Here is a 19,450-nt window from a genome sequence, read left to right as displayed (position 1 = left end):
CCCTACAAAAATAGTATTTTTTACTAAATATATTATTTGTTCACTCAGATGTTCCATTAAAACAGAAGGCAAATGATTTCCCATTTCAGATATTGTTGGCTAACAGATCTGTGCACATTAGACATTCTGAGAATCTTAAAATTCTGTTATGGTCCTGGAAGTAACACCTTCTTATTCAGCAGGCATGTTTCCTGCATTATTTTTGTTGTATGTGTTTACATTAGTGAAAAAAGAAAGAAAGTATTGTTGTCATCCTTGAAAAATCAGCAGAGACCTCGTGTAAAATTGTGTTTTAGTGATTTGTAAGAGATCAACAGAATTGTTGGCCAAGTCCCTACTGCAAGGACAACCACAGTTGGTCTGGTTGTCCATCAGTGATGCATTCAGTTATGCTGTGCAGTTGTGTGACAACACATTGCTATTTGGTCTGTGTAATTTTTGTTGGTATAGAGGATGCATGGTCTAGAAGAAATCTAGTTTGATACTTGATCTTAGTCTCTGATTTCAAGGCTGGTGTTTTGTTTGTTTGTTGGTTTGTTTTTTTAAGAAGGGGGACGGAAACAAAAAAACCCACCATAATCTGACAGTTTACCTGGAAATAGGTCAAACTGTGATGCAATGCTGTCTATGAGAAGACCTTAGTTACTAAATTCAGAGTAAAAGCAGTGTAGGCAAAATGTTCCTTAGGTGTTAGGCATTATATAAAGTCTGTAAGTCTGCCAAGTCTGTAGGTGTGGGCTTGCATACAGTTGAAGCTCATCCCTCATTATGTTTTCTGGAAGCACTGTTTATATATCTGGCCTGTTCTGTTCTTGTTCTTACTTACGGGGACCAATGAAAATAGTAATGTGTGCTCAAAGTTGAACATGTCTCAACATCCTGTTTCCCTTCCATTCTGTCCTATTAAAAGAATAAGAAAAAAAGTATCCCAATGTGGTAGTAGTGCTTTATTGGTAGTATAGGTTACATTTCTCATGCCAACAATGTCATTGTGGAAGATATCTTTAATAATTTATACAGGACTGAAGAATTTACAGAAATTGCATTGTGTGTAAGGTCCTTTCTGTAATTTTTAACCTGTTACATAGATTAGAAGTTATCACCTAACTCTGTAACTACACAGTGATTCAAAGAAGTCATGAAATACAACTATTTTTCAGTGCTCATAGTCCTCTGCTGAATTGATATTTTAAGTTCAATCCCTATCCCTGCTGAATCCCTATTTTATAGGGTTTTTCCATAGACAGTAGAGGTGCTTTTAGATGAAAAATACTCTTGGAAATACAAGTCTGTTTGCATAAATTAGCAGTACTGTGATCATTAAAACTAGTTTTGTCTTCAAAGAAGTTTATGCCATCTTGATTTTTTGTAGCTTTGCTAGTAAAAAAACGATTAATGAGTTCTACCTTTCCTAATCTGTTTCTAATTAATTTCACTTTCATTTTTTTCACAGCATAATTTCTGCAAACACACAGAAGCAATCCCCTTTCTTGCTCTGTTTAGGCTCCCTTCCATTAGACTTGAAGCACATCAGTTTGCTACAGGTTTTGTTTTGGTCTTTTTTGTTTAAATACTTACCTTACAAAAACCTGTTCTTTTGATCAATTCTTTTCCATAGAAGCGTTCCTTCAGTTGATGTTTTCTTGTATGGTCACATCTTTACCTTTCTGTTCCTGTTTGATTTTTTTAAAATTCTCTTTTTGAAAGGCCATGTATTTGTTTTTCTCTTCGCTGCTGCTCTTTGTCAATGCCAGCTCCTTTCCCCACCTTCTATGTGCTGGAACTTCCGATGCCCTGGGTATGCATGCTGTGTCCCATCTTACTCCCATCAGAGCTGCCTGCATTCACAGGTTTCACGGTTGCCACCCATTAGTGCAGTGACACCCATCCCTGCAGTCACACTGCAGATGTGTATGGTTAGAGTCCTCTGTTCCGGAAATCAGATCCAACTTCCTGCAGTCTCCTCCTCCTCTTGGCAGCCCTAAAGATAGTCCTCGACACTTACCATGATAAAATAGGAATGGAGCTGGCTTTACAGGTGTTTCGGTTTCTGTAGTATTCAGCTCCTGCAGGCAGAATGTGAAGTGAGCATTCTCCTCCACCTTGGTTATCTTTGTAAGCAGGGGCGAAGGGAAAGGGAGGGATCTTCATGCCTCAGAAAAGGGTGTTGGGATTTACTTGGTTAGCACAGTGGAACTATTTTTAATGTGTCAGTCATCTATCTCTACATTTCTACTCCATATCCCAAGTCCTTGTAATCAAAAATAACTTCTCAAGTAATGGGTGTTTTTTTGACACAAGTTCTTTTCACAGATGTTTTTATACTGTCATGACAACTAAACGATTTGATGAAACATAAAAAATCCATTTTACTTCTCCTTTTCTATAACTTTCCTCCTTTTAACCTATAGTTTCTATAGGAAAAAGATAACCCTAACCTATAGATAGGGAAACCTAACCTATAGATAGGATAAGGTTTTCCTTAACCTATAGATAAGGAAAAATGGTGGTGAAATCCTTCAAAAATGCTGATAAAGAAAGCCTCCATGTGTTTAAAGATATTTCCAATCAAATCTGATCATTGCAGTGGAAAGTGAAAAATTTATATGAAGGGTTTACAGGTTAAATTTTAGAATTATTTTTTCCTTTGTGGAAAGGATGACCTATGTTTAGTTGTACTTAAATTGATTCATGTGCAACAAATTGCTTGGAAAGAAGAAATGTGCCAGTGCTTTTCTTCTGAGACTTGATGTAGCTTCTTGCACATTCTGTTGTTAACTGCCTGTATTTTCCACTGGAGTAAGTTTTCTTAACTCTCTTTTTAAAAAGAATTCTCAATAAATAGGTGTGCATTTAGATAAAACAGACTGCAAGGTCTCCATTCACAGTAGGGTTTGCAAGAACTGTATTTAGTGTGCATGCATACATGTGTTACAGAGAGGGGCAGAGCTGCGTATTTCTGTAGAGAGAAATAAGTGATGCCAGCCTGTTCCTTCCTGATACAAAGCCTTGCAGAGCTCTAAGTTAATGAGCATAATTTTTTCCCTGGTTAGGGACCTGATGTAATTTTTGCTTTCAGGTAAAACTATCTAGTTTTCTTAAGAGATCTTGCTTCTGATGTTACTTTTCCCCTATTTTCACATTCAGAGTCCTTCAGTTTCTATTATGGAGCCTTTTCCAGTACCCTGCATGCCTTCAGCATGTTTTTCTGACCCCAAGCTGTCTTCACTCTGAAGATGGCACTTGGCCCTGTTTGCATTTCAAGTACCATGGGGACTGTAGTTTTTGAGGATTGAATGAGGTGACAGAACTGCAGGGAGCACAAGCATTTGAGTAGAACTGTGTCTTCCCTTCCTTGACTGCGTATCCCTGTTTTTTCCTGCAAAGAAGAGGTTACCTCCTGCAATGTCATCTTTGTTTTTGAAGAGAAAGAGGGTTTGGGGCGTTCCAGAAGAGGGCGTTCCAGTAGAGCAGTGACTGAAAGGGCAAAGTTTGGGCTAAAAATAACTCGAGCCAAGCCACAGGCTGTACTTTCGTAAGTTGGTGTGTGTTACACTGCTTTGTAATATGAGGTCAATACGGTTCGTGTGTTTGTATTTGGACAGTTTGCTTCCCTGGCATTGCCAAACAGTTCATAAGGAGAAAAAAGCAAAAAGGAAACAGGGGACAAGCAGTCTAATGGTGCTCTGTGCTTCCCCAAATGTCTGATTCCAGGGGTAAAGGTTCCCATTGTATTTATTTTGAATGACTGCTAAGAGAAGTTTGCACTCTTTATGTATTTGTTTAGATTTTGAGTTGAAGTCTGTTGGATTTTTATAGTGGATATATATATATATACTATCTCTATATAAATACTTATTTTGTTTTCACAGTCTATTGATGGCTTGCACGAAAAAGGAATGGTTGAAGACGTTCATTGTGGCTCCATGAAGAGTATGCGACCTCCCCACCCTGGAATGGGCCCACCTCAGAGTCCAATGGACCAGCATAGCCAAGGTTTATACTTACTGTGCATGCTGTACGATTTGGGGGCCCCTTTCTTCCACGAAGAGTCAGTAGTTCATGTAACAGATTTCCAATTATTTCCTTTCAGCTTGTTTGGAAAGGCTGAACTGATACCACAGGGCAAGGTGAATAACTGAATCCCCTTGCTTTCTGGAGCATCCATCAGTCATGTGTTGGAAAAAAGCTAAGGTTCAAGTCTGTGGCTGGGGCAAGTAATTGGACTAAGTCTACTACAGATTTTAGTTCACATCTCTGAAAAAAACCCACCTAGTTCTTTCCTATCTTATGTGGCTATTGTAAATGTAAATGCATTAGAATATGATTTATTTTAATCCTGTGGTGAAGGAGTGGTAAGAGAGAAGAACCCAAGCAAACCTGGAGAAACCTTATTTAGTATCTATAATGTTTGGTCAAGGGCTGATCAAAGTCCTTTCCAAAATTTTTTATGCCGGAAAATAGAGACTCTTTTTACTACATTGCTACATGCCTTCTTTGTGTCTTTTAGTTTACAACATTAGAGGACATGCATTCTATAAGCAGCTCAGTGTGTTGGAGATTTAACTGGTAACACCTGCTAGTATTAATTAGTTCAGCAGATAAGGCTTTGTATATTGCATAATTAATTATATTACAGCAGCACCTGAAGAATCCCAACTGAAATTAGGGTCCTGGTTTGACACATTGAACAGATCTATTAAGAGGTGGTCCCTGTTCGATGAATTTACATGTTTATTACCTAGGGTGAGAGAAATGCTGGAAGGAGAAAACAGGTACAGATCAGCAGAATGACTTGGTCTGAACTGCTTTGTGACTTTTCAGTGGGCTGTGACTGAAACCCTAGTCTGTAATTTGTCAGCTGAATCCCTGTCTGGGATCTTGAACTTTAGAAAGTACTGTTTTTCCATTACACCTTTCAGTATCAGTTAAGTAAAATAGAACTGACTTTGCAGGGTAAAATTCACCATCAGTTAAAACTTTTCCACTGATTTCAATGAGATGCAGACATGATCATCCAAGAGCAAAATTTTACTTGGCTTGCATTCAGAGACGCTCTTTTGCTTATAGTGAACTTGTTCTTTAAAATGAACAGAGTGTTTAGTCTGAAGATGGAGATAGGTCCAATTCAAACATAATGTGCTCAAAATACAAGAGCGTAAGTTGCAAATGCTTCAAATACAAGTAGCTCTGAGTTGTTTTCTTCTTTCTTGTGCTGGCTGAGATCAGAATTCCAGGTTGTGTTGCTCTGCAAAAAGATGATTGTATTAGTAGCAGCTGTAGCAGGCTAAAGACTACAGATCCCTGCTCTCTTTTTGGTGTATGTCGGCAAGTGTTGCAAAATAAACAGAGAATACTGAAGTTCTAATGTAAGCAGGCTTTTTAAAGAAATAAAGCCCCTACAAGTAAGTTCTAATATTTTAAATACTCTACTTGACATTGTTGAGGAGCATTTAAGCTTTCTTTGCCTCTATGTCTACTTTTTTTCTTCTTACGCAATTATACACTCAAGGCTATTCTGGTACATATTGCGGAAAGTCCCATCTGCTAACCTTGTACTTTCTCCCTGTTAGTGTACATACCCAAGGTAGAAAACCAGGTTTCTTAATAGCCTTTCAACCTATTGGATACTTTCAGTCTGATTTACCATGGGATTAGAGTCCTGTAAGACAGCTGTGTTTCTACAAGTTTTGTGGAAATAGGCAATGTGGTAAAAGAGAGTGAGCTCACCCATGCCGACATTCATGGGGAGAGGACAGTATGAGTTCTCTGAGAATCCATGGAAAGGTGCATGGTAAATCTTCTAATTCTGACAAAATCTTCAGTTGCATTTGGCACATTGTTAGAAACCAAGACTTACTATAAGGTTCACTTCCTTGTAGGTTCTTGGCTGTCTGATAGTTGAGCTTACGTTGCAGTTGGGTACAATTTTTAACAATATGCATGGCAAATAGAAATTGCATCTCATTAGTTCTAGGTCTGTTTTTTTCATGGCTTGTTGTTTGTAGGCTTCAAATTGAAGTACATAAATATATGTGCTAATTAAAGTTATTATTTTTGGATGTTTGGTGGAAAGTAGCTGAAGAAGTTCAAAACCCCAGGGAATGGATGATCCTAAACTTCTGCCATTAGTTTGAAAGCATAAGCAGAATGGCCATATATCAGTTAAATGTCGTTTAGTCTACCACTGGTTCTAGGTAAAATCAAATAACATTGTCTGTCTTTTAATTCCATATGACCTTGTCTGTAATTCAGTCCGTTGAGAATAGTTTTATGGAAAAATCATAAAATCATAGAATGGTAGTATGGTTTGGATTGGAAGGGACCTTTAAAGGTCATCTAGCCCTACCTCCCTGCAGTGAGCAGGGACATCTTCAACTAGATCAGGTTGCTCAGAGCGCCATCCAACCTGACCTTGAGTGTTTCCAGGGGTGGGGCATCTACAACCTCTCTGGGCAACTTGTTCCAGTGTTTCACCAACTTCATTGTAAAAAATGTCTTTGTTATATCTAGTCTGACTCTACCCTCTTTTAGTTTAAAACCATTACCCCTTGTCCTATCGCTACAGGCCCTACTAAAAAGTCTGTCCCCATCTTTCTTCTAAGCCCCCTTTAAGTAATGAAAGGTTGCAATAAGGTCTCTCTGGAGCCTTCTCTTCTCCAGGCTGAACCACCCCAACAGCCTCTCTCCATAGGAGAGGTGTTCCATCCCCCTGACCATTTTCGTGGCCCTCCTCTGGACCCGCTCCAACAGGTCCGTGTCTTTCTTATGCTGAGGGCTCCAGAGCTGGACGCAGTACTGCAGGTGGGGTCTCACCAGAGCAGAGGAGAGGGGCAGAATCACCTCCCTTGGCCTGCTGTCCATGCTTCTTGTTATGCAGCCCAGGATACTGTTGGCTTTCTGGGCTGCGAGCGCACATTGCTGGCTCATGTCCAGCTTTTCATCCACCAGTACCCCCAAGTCCTTCTCGGCAGGGCTGCTCTCAATCCCTTCACCCCCCAGCCTGTGTTGATACCGGGGGTTGCCCTGACCTAGGTGCAGAACCTTGCACTTGGCCTTGTTGAACCTCATGAGGTTCACACAGGCCCCCTTCTCAAGCCTGTCCGGGTCCCTCTGAATAGCATAAAGTCAACCTTGTCAAACAAATTTAGTATTCTTTTTGTGGGGATCATAAGCTAAATTGATTTATTAAAGCATAGGCAGGTTTGGTACAGTACTTAGTGCAGTACAGTATTTGTACAGTCATCAGGAAAATGGATCCTGGCCCATGTATGGGGTTTCTCTATGTATCATTAAAGCTAGTAGTAGTAATGTTAGACATGACGTTGTCTGCCTGATAGTTATAAAAGGTGCTTGGCTTGTTACTGTATAACATTCTGATTTAGGAGAAAGATAGCACTAAGTAAAATCAATATAACCTATATTAAATATATTAAGCTAGTTAAATGGCAGATTATAAAACTAACTGTAAATCGAAGATGATCATCCAATTGTGGATTTTTCTAGCTGTTCTTGTAGGACTCTCGGTGTTGTTCAATGTATTTGTCAGTGATCTGGACAAGTGCAAAATCAGTGCTGATAGAATTTGCAGATAACACAGAGGTTTGGCACTAAATAACGAACAAATTGGTTACAAAGGTTGATTGGGATGCTCAGTAGAATGCGTTTATTACTCTAGAATGGATTTTAGCACAGCCAACAGCATTGTATGTCTAGGAGCAAAGTATTTTACTGTGTAGCTGGTATGAGACTGTATCATACAAAGACCACTGAACTTACAAAGAGCAGGTCGATACAGAATTTTGGAAGTAATGATTCTTACAGTCTGTATTAAGAAATAACTGCTGACTCTAAGTGAGGTTACTTACTTTGATGAGCAAATCAGAAACATTTGTAGGCTAAATCTGCAAGAACTTTGTCATTTTGCTCATAAATGCCTATTCACTGTTTGAATGGCAGTTACTGTTCTGAGATTTTTGCATTTTTTTAACTAACAATAATTACTAAAATAAGGTATGCAACTTCATTATTTAGACTATGGATTTTTTTTTCTTGGTGCTCAGTGGGATGCTAGTCACGCAGAAAGAATCTGTTACTAGCTCAGACAGATTGTCACATTTTTATTGCAGTCATACTGTAGTAGGATGGTTTTCAGAAATCTGACATTAATTTATGGAGAAAAATATTCTGAATTGGTATCTTTCTCCTCAACAGTTGCTCCTTTCCACTCTTGCTGCCAAATTGGAGAAAGGGTAACATTCCTGACTATTTCTGGTGACAAATTTTCTTTTCTTGAACTTATGAACAATGATGTCCCTGTTCAGTCTTAATACCTTTCTTTTAATGCTAATAGGTTAAATGGAAGGAAAGTCCATTGCTCTAACTTCATATTTAGCTGTTTAAATAGTAATCTTATTACACTTAACTGAGTTTGAGTTGTGTTAGAAGCTGTCTTCAGCCTCTGTGAATGAACTGTGCTGAAAAACCCAGTATTGATATTGGAAGTATGAAATTTTACTGTAAATTGTTAAACTGCTAAACAGAGTTATCCAGAAATTGAAAATTACATTTAGATTTGACTTCGTACGAGGAATGGGGAGAAATTGCAAAGACAGGCCAAATATTTATATAAAATAAAATATTTTTTATTAGAAAGAATTCATAAAAAGATACAAATGGACTGAAACAATTTCTGTGTTTTTCTGGAATTTGAAACAAATTAAATGCAGTTGCTGTGATACAGCAGCAAAATACAGACCAATTTGAACAGTTGGCATGTCTTTGCTTGCTATTTGTAAGTGGAAGCATAAGCACTGCGGCGATTTAAGGTTCTGGGACTTGAGCCGTATATATTTTTAATTATCATGCAGTACTTGTTGAACTTCTTATGAAGATACACCAATTAAGTTTAACTTACAGAATTCACTAAGTTACTGCTACTTCACAAACAATGTTCATTGTCCCTACTGTTCTTAAGTTAGCTGCACTTCCTTTTCTGATTTTTTTCAGCCTTTTAAAGATGAGAAAAGATCTCTCACCTTACCCATCCGCCTGCCAGCATAAGACCTTTCAACAGTTTATTTCTACAGTTCTAGTTTTAAATGACTTGCACACATGTGGCCTCTCTTTCTCTTTTTTGAGACTTTCACAAGAACTGGTCTTAACCTTGGCCACACTACCAACAGGGAAATGTTATATATTGCTTACCTTAAGAAAGTTTGTAGCCTCGGTCCAACATGAACGTATTTTCCACTGCATTCCAAGACGTTATGCTTTCCTACCATGTATTGTGGGCATGTAGTTGATTCCTTATTTTTTTTTGAAAACTAACTTTAATTGATGATTAAAGTGATAGCTAACCTAAATGAGCTACACAGCGAAATTTCTTCAATCCTATCCATATCTTCCTAATCAAAAAATTCTCTTACAGTCACATTTTTGAGTAAAAATATACCCTTGCTATCAGTTTTACCAGAAAGATTTGACATATGTGATCCTCACACACTTTCATCATTTAAGTCTTCTTAATTTTTAGTGGGGAGTCAAGACCTCTGTTGAATATCCCAGTGTTTGGACTGGCAAAACCTTGACTCTTTCTATGTAATATTCATTACCAGGGTTTAGAATTCATATGTGTTCTCCTCTGTTCAATTATAGCATTAAAAGTGGAGAAAAAAGATCTCTCAGTTTTTAGTGCTCTGGTTCTTCAGCTTTAAAACAGGTGAGGAAGATGTTCTTTGCTTCTGTTAACTAAAGTGAAATTAAAAGCAATTAGAACAGAAACTTTACACAGTCTACCCTCCAAAAATGCTTGTGTTTGGTAAAGTGTTAGAACTAGGATTTTTTCCAGTGTCAATACTGTAAAGAATACACATTGTTTATGACATGTTGTGATGTATTTCTGTCGAACAAGTTGATACCAAAGTGGGATGAAAAGAATGTTTCTAATTATGCATACAGTTAAGAAAGCAGTGCTTTTTAACTGCCGAAAACTTGAGAAAGATTTCTGATGTAGCCTCTTCTACAACCCATTGAAAGATTATGGAGAAGTCAGAACCAGACTCTCCTCAGAGGTGCATAGCAAAAGCACAAAAAGTAATGGTCATAAGTTATGTAAGTGAAATTCTGATGGGACTTAAGGGAAAGAAAATTCACCATGAGAGTGATTAAGAATGATCATCATTGGAGATTTTCAGAACTCACTTAGATAAGACCTGGAGAAACCTGATAAAGCTTTGGAATTACCACAGCTTTAAATGATGGGTTGGGCTGTTTGGCCTCCCTTTCCTGGTGTTGGGTGTCTTCTACTGTGTATATTTTTTAGAACTAAAGGTTTCTGTTATCCTTTGCCAGCACATAGAACTCTTCTGTTGCGAGTGTTCTGCAACGTTATAATTCAGTACTTTTGCTGTCTTCCATTCTGAAGGTTAAATTAAACAGAATGGTTTATGCAGAATAGAAAACAAAATTTTCTGTGGAAAATCTAGAGGGAGGGGTACTTGGCAGTTCAGCAAGTAACAATTAATGAGCTAGGTATTTAAAAACCTCTGAATACTTACTGTGGAAATTCATGTGTGCCACGGAAAAATGCATTTGAAGTGCTTCATAGCAGATGAAAGCGTGTTTGCGAAGTTCGAAAAGGTGTCTGTCTTTGCCTGTATGTTAAACATTCCTATGGACTGTGTCTTTAATTTTTTTTCTTTTATGACATATGGTTGTTAAACTCAGTCTTCCTGAGTCTTCATGTGTCCTTATTCAGAGCCCATGTGTGCATGCTCACCTGTATTAGAGTATGTGTAATAAGATAGGAAAAAAGCAAGTGGTCACACTGCTGAATCTTCTGAAAGTTTTCCAACTTAAAAAGGAAAATTTCCATATAGCATCACAAAATTTAGGTGCTGTAAATGCCGCATTTTAGAACCTTTATAAGACGTTTGGTAGACTTTTATTCTTTTGTTCTTTCCTGAGATATTTTATTGGAATTTCGTTTTCACTCTTACTCTCGTCAAACCTAGTTTCCTATTGCCAAGAATCCTAATGCACAGGACTTCGAGGGAGAAAGAAAGTGTAAGTAATATATATATCTAGAAAGCTCAAAAATTGCCTGCTTCTAAAAACTCCTCTCTGCAAAACACAAGACTTGCATCTGGAACTGTCAGGACTGAAAACAAGTGCTCAATATCTTACACCATAGTTTTAGATTTTTATAGTCAGATGGATTTCAAGATCCTGGGTCTGAAATCTATCAGTGATTAAGGAATAGATAACTTGGACAGCATAACTTGAGGGGGGGAAGAAACCTTTCTTTGAAAGGCAGTTTTGAAAACAATGTAATTCAAAGTAGGTACTATTTAAAGTAAATTCTGAGATTTAGAAATGTAATAGTAATGGATAAATATTGCAATAAACCTCATTTTATAGTATAAAACAATAATACAGTTGTATATTTTGTTTTTTGTTGTGGCATAGTGGTTCTTTTAAAGCAGTATGCTCAGTGAGGGAATTGTAGCTTCCCCTTAAAAAAAAAAAAAAAGAATTGAGGCAATAATAAGTTAGTGGAAGGAGGTGAATAAGTGGAGTAGACTTAACAGTTATTTATCATAGCTTTTATCACCGCCAATGGATGTATAAACAATTTTTATATTGACCTAGTAAATAACTTCAGTATTTTTAACTTTTTAAGGTCTCTTTCTCGCTTTTCCTTGAACTCCTCACCTCACTTCCCTATTTTTCTCTTGAACTGCTTAATTTTTCTTATTCTCACTAGAGCCTTCTTCCTTTCCTGTCATCATCTTTAGTTACACGATTGAACTCAAGTCTGTTTCTGTCTTGTCTTATCTGGTCTTTTCCCATCATAAAACCTTTTTTTCCCTACTGTACTTCTACCTCATTTTCCTTTTTTAGAAGAGCTGAAATCCTCTCTTCTTTGTCCTTTATCTCAAACATTTACAACCTTTACTTTACTGTAGAATATTTTCATCCCCAGACCTCAGCATTGATGGACTTTTAGTTCTTTAGCACTCTCATCTAACCACTTCTATAAGTTCTAGTGACTCACAGCTGCTGTCATCTCAGAAAAATTAAGACTACTTTGAGATTTTGCCTATGTGTTGCCCTTACTGAAGGGCCAATAAGAACAGTGAAGCTAAAGAGAGGGCAAAATTACTTGCTTCTGTGAACTGGACTATGTATAGATGAAAGTGATGTATTTTCACTTTAATAGTGTCAGGAAGAGTGGAGGAAGAGTAGATTTGGCATCACAGAACCATAAACTGTGGCATGAACTTTGGAGTTCAGTGATCCATGGCTTGCTAAAGTATATGAAAGTGACCCAGAAGATTTCTTGAAAGAGCACTGTTTGTGCTCCACAATACCAGAGTGAAGTGGGTAAATATCATTACCTCTTTTTCAGTCTTGGTGGACATCTTTAAAATCCAGCTGTCTGTTGTGCATTACCTGAAGGATCACTCTTCATATTTTTTCTCTGACATGCTACATATTCTTGGAAATCTCATAAAAAATCTATGCCATCTCTTTTCATGGATGCATTGTGAAGCTCAAGGAAAATGTATTAAGTGTAATCACAATTCAAACTTAAAACCACTGTATTCGCAAGTGCTATAATAAGATACAAGTACTGTTCACTTCAGAACTGTGCTTGCTCTCCTGGAACTTTATAGAGTAACACAATCTTCAGCAGCTTCTTCAGGTGATTTGTGTGCTTGCAGTTGATGTTCCAAGTTCTTGAGCACCCAGATGGTGAAAGGTATTCAACATTGTTTGTCTGGCTCAAACCTTTAATCTGTATAAATTAAAGAGCAATTGTATAGAAATTGAATACCGTCTGTTTCTATTTCTGTATGTTGGTGAGTTTTGGCAAAGAGGGTCTGCATCAATGAGTGGGTATTCCTTGATGTGTGTGCATCAAAATAAACATACAATATTAAGCTGTAAAATAGGCAGACTTCACTGCATGTGTTCTGCAGTGAAATATTTGTCCAACATTCTAGTGAAACAGTACCACATCCTGATGCTTCTGTATTGTATTTCATGTTTTAGCTTGTCTTACTCCAAATGTGAGGGTAGTTGTTACTTTTAGGAATTGTTGGACTATATAATCATAGTTCTTCTCAAGGAATAGCTCCTGAGGCTATCTTGATATCCCAGGGAACTCCAGATTGCACTTTTGTTCTTGCAGAAAATACTACAGCTCTCCTGACTTGAGAGAGACATTTCTATACTTTATGTACTGTTAAAGAAATTTGATGGAATTTAGATTTGACTAACCAGAGAGGTAAGTTTGTGATCCTCTTACCTGTTCTAGGTTATATGTCTCCGCACCCATCTCCACTAGGAGCACCAGAGCATGTGTCCAGTCCAATGTCTGGAGGAGGTCCAACTCCACCCCAAATGACTCCCAGCCAGCCAGGACCCATTATACCAGGAGACCCACAAGTTATGAATCAACCTAGCAGAGGTCCTTCCCCTTTCAGCCCTGTACAGCTGCATCAGCTGCGGGCTCAGATTCTAGCATACAAAATGTTAGCTAGAGGTCAGCCTTTACCAGAAAACCTCCAGCTTGCTGTTCAGGGCAAGAGGACCCTGCCTGGCATTCAACAGCAGCAGCCTCCCAGTGCCTTCAACAGACAGTCTGGTAAGTCAATCTAGGCCTTGTGTCATTGCACAGGTAATTCTTTAAGTTCTACCTGTGGAAAATGAAGAAACGGGTGCTGTGCAGGGCTATAATTCGGGACTGTATTCTGGCATCTAAATGAACAGCAGCCTTTGGTTTTAAGCTTGAGGAAGTGCATAAAACACATCTATTATTAATAGGATATTGTCAAAACTGAAATAAAAGCTATTTCACTGTGGAGTACTGTGTCTGTCCTGATTATGCTTGACATTTTTTGAATGTTAATCATACTTTACTGATCGCAATTTTGCTGTTTTTCTTAGAGTGAATTTTCAGTCTCCTGTTGCTATGCAGAAAAGTAGATAAAAAAATCTGTAGCAAGTTGACTGATTATTTAGGTTGTTGAAAGTGAAACAGACCATGTATAGTGTTCTGTCAAGTGAAAACAGTAAGGAAAATAAAACGTTCTTTTCTCCTAGTGATAATAGATGTTACAGTGCAGAAGGAAGCACATTTTGGTCCTAGGAAAACTGTGTTACATTGAACGCTCTGCACCTGTTAGTTTCTGAACACTTCCATTATTGAGTTTGCATTAGAAATCGAGGGTTAAGATGATACTATTTCCTTTTTAGTAATGATTTTAATAATTTCACTGGTCACTTCATTCCAGTGGATATGGCTTTGCTACCGAGTAAGATTTTTTTTAGGAGACACGGTTTTAATACGCTTCATTACATAGATTTTTTCACAATAAAATCTACTTAAATCCATATTTAATGAAGAAAAATACTACTTTCCTGAATAGACTAGCATGCTAGAAAGCAGAATGATTTTTGAATACTTGGAAATGCTTTGAATCTTAAGAAGTTTCTTTCCTCTGTGAAAAGGAATGCCTGGACATACAGCTGCCATTACCCCTAAAACTTGGACTGAAGGTATAGTGGAGTATAATGCTAATTTTATGTCATGTACAGAGTTATGGTTAAACAGTGTGGGTAGAGTTTGGGGAAAACATGCAGGGGCAAAAAAAAAGGGAAGGTAAAAGGCATGCAGAGAAATAGTGTAACCTTTACTGTGCCTAGGACTTGAATCAAGGAGAGTCTAACCATTTATTCATCCATGAATGACTTGACTGCATGAAATTACTGCAATTGTTAGGCAGCCTGAACATGAAGCACCTTTTACAATCAGAATGAAATATGTAAGCTGCCTGAGGGACACCCATAAAATCTACTTAGTAAGTTATGTTCTGAGCATGCTTAATTGCAGCAAGCTTGTCTTTCAACTGTAGTCTTTGCTACTGCAAACCAAATTTTTCAAACCATGGTAGAATTAGGCTGCCTTTTTTTTTTAATTGGATTGCTTTGAAAGTTCAGTGTAGTCTTTGAGATCTAATGAACAGTGTAACTTTTTTCCCTGGCGTAATAACTAGGTTTTGAACCAAAACATTCAGATTTGGGTTTACAGGCTCATTTTACTGTTTGAAAGTAGAGTAGAAGAAGTATTGTATTGAAAAGAATTAGAAATCCCTAGTAATATATATTCTTTGAAGTTCTGGGTTTTTTTTAAGAGAGATTTTATAAAAAGAAATACAATATTGCAGGCTTGTGAATAACACAGGCTTCTCATATGGTAGAAATGTTATGCTATGTTGTTGCTTGTGGGTAAATCTGGGGAGAGTGATGGCTCTATGGTAGTTGATGTCAAAAAATTCTCTGTTGTTAGCCAGCTACTTAGGGCAATATAAAAAGAAAATGGAATACTAGTATGTAATCAGATGTAGAATTGCTTTTCTTGGAATACTCCTAATGAATACTTACAATTTGAGTAGGATAATAAAGAGGGGGAAAGGTGTTTCTTGAGAGGTTGTATATATGAGTTTACCAGGCACAGTGCCTTTTAGCTCAAATGCTGCTGCTAAAAAATGCTGGCAGGTATACAGAATTGCTAGATGGATAGTTTTATCTAAATAATCCAGTATGTCATAATAATATATCTGTCCTTTTAACTATAAGCTGCTTACTGTTTGTCTTTTTTCATTGCTGGTTTTTTAATAAGAAAAAAATTGTCTGCCCTTGCTGTATCTGTTTGGAGGTTTTATTTGATGTATTTTTAAAGATTGTCCTTATTTCTTTAAATTTATTTTTCATTCATTACACAGTCGTTCGTGGTAGTGTTTGTTTTACAGTTCAGTTTGCATGATTCCCTGAAAACTGAAACTACACAGGCTTTTGGTGGGCTTGCTGCCTTTCCGTATTTTTTATAAGCTGAAATGCAGTGTTGCTAAATACAGATTCTACAGCTTGTGCTCAAGTTCCTTTTCTGAAGTTTGATGCAGATGTGTGAATGACAAATGGTGATCTCTGAAGGAATCTTTCTATCTAGATTTCAGGATGTTGGGTTTGAATTAAGGTTGATTACAAGATTGCAGGTATACCTTGTAGTTGTTTTTCTTAGTGTTAAATTACTATGACTCCTAAGACGATTAAGTGACATCTTTATTGTTGCAATGTCTGTTGTAAGTGACAATTTTTGAACATCTGAATGCATGGGTGACTTGTCATAATGGCATACTGAAATCTATGACCCTTAGTGTCTATAAATGGCAGGTACTATTTTCATGTTAACTGAGGTGTTAATTTTCAAGACGATTAGAATGCTGTAAGATAAAACAGTAGTTTAATTCCTGGTATTTGAAATACTTAAATACAATTAATAGGAGATTGTAATGAAACAAAGGCTATTTATATATGACAGGTACTTCTAAGTACAGTTGTAGAAATTTTAATATGGCTATCTAATTCTGATAGAGCTTTAAAAGCAGACCTACTTGTGCTTGTTGTCAGGTTGTAATTATAGATGCTGCCTTCTGAGTGGTGCAAGGATAGTGAAAAAGAGGCAGAATAGATCCTACACTTGCACAAAATCAGTTCTACAGCTCTTTTACTTCTAACGCTAGAATTAAAAGTCACGAGGAATGGGAAAAGAAATGGCCTTCATCATAAAGTTTCAGATGTTTCGTTTTTCTTTGGACTGCTTCCTGCAATGTGTGCTATACTTGCATTTTAGTATGTTTTTTAAAATATGGAGTGTAGTCTGTCTCAGTGTGCTTTCTCTGGTAATTTTGCACATTTATCTTAGCTTCACGTTCTGTCTTCAGAAACTGTCTTGATTTTCCTCCTGTGTTCCACATTTCATGTTATGAATAAGTACTTTTTATGATTCAGGCCAAGCCCCAGATATGAGTGTCACCAACGCACAGCAAAAGCTTCCTGCGCCACCCCCTAGTGGGAGGCCTTCTCCTGCCCCCCCTGCTGCCCAGCCTGCTGCTGCCATGCCTGGGCCTTCTGTACCACAGCCACCACCTGGACAGCCTTCACCCATTGTTCAGCTGCAGCAAAAGCAGAATCGCATCAGCCCTATCCAGAAGCCACAAGGATTGGATCCTGTTGAAATACTCCAAGAACGTGAATATAGGTAAAAGCGAGTAACAAGATTCAAATGCATATGCAGATTGTTGTTTTTCACTTTCTCAACTGAAACTCCTTGCAATCAACTACTGTAGTGACAACAGTATAAACTGAGTTTCTGGAGAGAGACCATGTCAAAGAGAAGTATGGAAACGTCAAACCAAACAATGATTTAATTCTATCCCAAGTTATGAACTAGTAAAGCATACTGGCAATATCATGACAAACCAGATAAGTTTAAAACAGGCTCAAGGACTCTGCTGGGTTAGTGTATTACTTGGATGCTGCAAACACTGAAAGTTAGGAAATGAAAATCCTTGTAGTCTACAGAGAAACCAATTCAGTGCAGAAAGTTTTCAGAATTATAAACAAAAGGGATGTTAGAAGAGAACAGTAAAGGTCAAAAGGCTGATGAGTTAGTGGCCACAGCAAAAACAAATTTTATTAGTGATGATGGGGTTGGCTGGACTACAAAAGAGTGGAGAGAATATTAAGGAGGTCACAGGCAAGATTAAAAAGAAAGGTTACCAGGAAGCGTGATCTTTAAAAGTTGCCTCCTGAGTGCCCTAATTATATGGTGAATTATATTCATTACAAAGTATAGAGGATGACGTTTCTTGTGGAGTTAGAAAGAGACTTCTTCCCTCTTCCCATCAACAAGGCTGTTAAACAATTGACCTTGAGAATCTGCTGGGCAGAAGTATCTTGACCTGCACCTAAAATATGGTCCTGAGGAAACAAACTGCACTTAGTGTATTTACTTGTTTTGGACTGATGATGTATCTTCCAGTTACTATAACAGTGAGTTTGTAGGGGAAGGTAGCCAAAAGGGATGGTGATCTCACTGGAGACTGGTTTAATGATTTTTGTTTTACGAAGGTAAAACACCATGAAGTGTTTTAGGATGTGGTGCCATGTCCAGAATCCAGGCCTTGATCACAGAAAAGCTCTTACTTTTTGCGTAAGATAATGCTTAAGTAATTTATTGGCATGTTGTTTTGGTCATTCTGTCAGTCTTACCCTTTTTACCTTAGGACTGAATGGCCATAGCTGTTTCAGCATGAGCAATCACTATTTTCTAACATCTTTTTCAGAAAGCTTGTAGAACACACCATTATACGGTTTCACAGTTGCTCTGAGTGAAGAATTGTAGCACTAACCTGAGCCAAGAGTCATCTGGCCAGTATAATGTAACCTTTTCTGCATCAGTTAACCTCAAATTGTTACTCCTTCTGTCTTTCCAGCTCTGCTTCATTGCACTAGTTGTGCCAAACTATTATGTCTTAGCATGCATAAATGGAGGAAAGTGAGGAGTGACAGAAAATAGCGGTGTTGCATTTACTAATGTGGAGAACTGGTTGCAGATACAGCATATCCATTAGGTTCTAAATACCCTGACCTTCTTGGCAGAGTAGGTGAGGTGGAAGTTTGATAGGGATTCTGCAGCAGAAGGGTTTTATTTTTTATTTTTTATGGTAGCACATAGATAATGAGCCAAGCTTTTTTAATGTTGAACACTGCTGGAATTTGGTTTTGCTTTGCGTACCAGAATGCTTAGAACTTCTGGAAGTCTTTTCATTATTTAAAACTGTATAAGTAACCTCAGACAAAAGCTTTGAAAAAAAGCAGTTTTAACAGCTTTTGTGCTTTGGATGGTGCTAGACTTAGCTTTAGTATGGGCAAGTTTAATACAGAAACATGATGTATTCACACTTTCTTCATAAAAGGGGAGTAGAAAAAAGCCAATATAAACATATGTATCCTGACACCAGTGAAGTTAGCAAAAGCTTTATGGAACGGTTGTCTCTTGAGATCTCTCAGTAGTTAACTCCTTAACAAAGGGGCATTATACTTTGAAATACTCATAAAACTGTTTGAATTACTAATTTTCACGAAACGACAGAATTACCACATAGGTATTTTAGGGATTCATATTTCAAACATGTAGATAGACCCAAAAGGTAAAATTTTGGTATACTGCCTTGTTGTGGGAAAGTGTGAGCTTTGAATCTGATTAAGTTAGGAATTCCTAAAAATTACAGGTTAGGTTTACTCAGTGACTGTACTGGTTTTGGCTGGGATAGAGTTAATTTTCTTCACAGTAGCTAGTATGGGGCTATATTTTGGAATTGTGCTGAAAACAGTGTTGATAACACAGGGATGTTTTAGTTACTGCTGAGCAGTGCTTACACAGAGTCAAGGCCTTTTCTGTTCCTCACACTGCCCTGCCAGGGGGGTACGCTGGGGGTACACAAGAAGCTGGGAGGGGACACAGCCGGGACAGCTGACCCCAATTGACCAAAGGGATTGTCCATACCATATGATGTCATTGTGCTGAGCAGTAAAG

General features: G+C 37.7%; 2 protein-coding genes across 2 annotated transcripts in view; both read left to right on the top strand.

The window, feature by feature from the left end:
* The window catches only part of LOC103919736 (probable global transcription activator SNF2L2), a 25,436-nt gene extending 11,475 nt beyond the window's left edge, over positions 1-13,961 (top strand). The window contains exons 3-5 of the mRNA XM_009327295.1: positions 3,873-3,996; positions 13,325-13,654; positions 13,957-13,961. Coding sequence (XP_009325570.1) covers positions 3,873-3,996; positions 13,325-13,654; positions 13,957-13,961 — 459 coding nt within the window. The remainder of the gene's footprint in view (positions 1-3,872; positions 3,997-13,324; positions 13,655-13,956) is intronic.
* Positions 13,962-14,531: 570 nt separating this feature from the next.
* SMARCA2 (SWI/SNF related, matrix associated, actin dependent regulator of chromatin, subfamily a, member 2) overlaps positions 14,532-19,450 on the top strand; it is an 89,040-nt gene continuing 84,121 nt past the window's right edge. The window contains exons 1-2 of the mRNA XM_009327221.1: positions 14,532-14,569; positions 16,862-17,110. Coding sequence (XP_009325496.1) covers positions 16,875-17,110 — 236 coding nt within the window. The 5' untranslated portion in view covers positions 14,532-14,569; positions 16,862-16,874. The remainder of the gene's footprint in view (positions 14,570-16,861; positions 17,111-19,450) is intronic.

This window comes from Pygoscelis adeliae, unplaced genomic scaffold (assembly GCF_000699105.1).
Source record: "Pygoscelis adeliae isolate BGI_AS28 unplaced genomic scaffold, ASM69910v1 Scaffold26, whole genome shotgun sequence".
NCBI classification, from domain to species: Eukaryota; Metazoa; Chordata; class Aves; order Sphenisciformes; family Spheniscidae; genus Pygoscelis; species Pygoscelis adeliae.
Note: the sequence above shows the minus strand (reverse complement) of the source record. Positions and strands in the feature narration are given on the sequence as shown.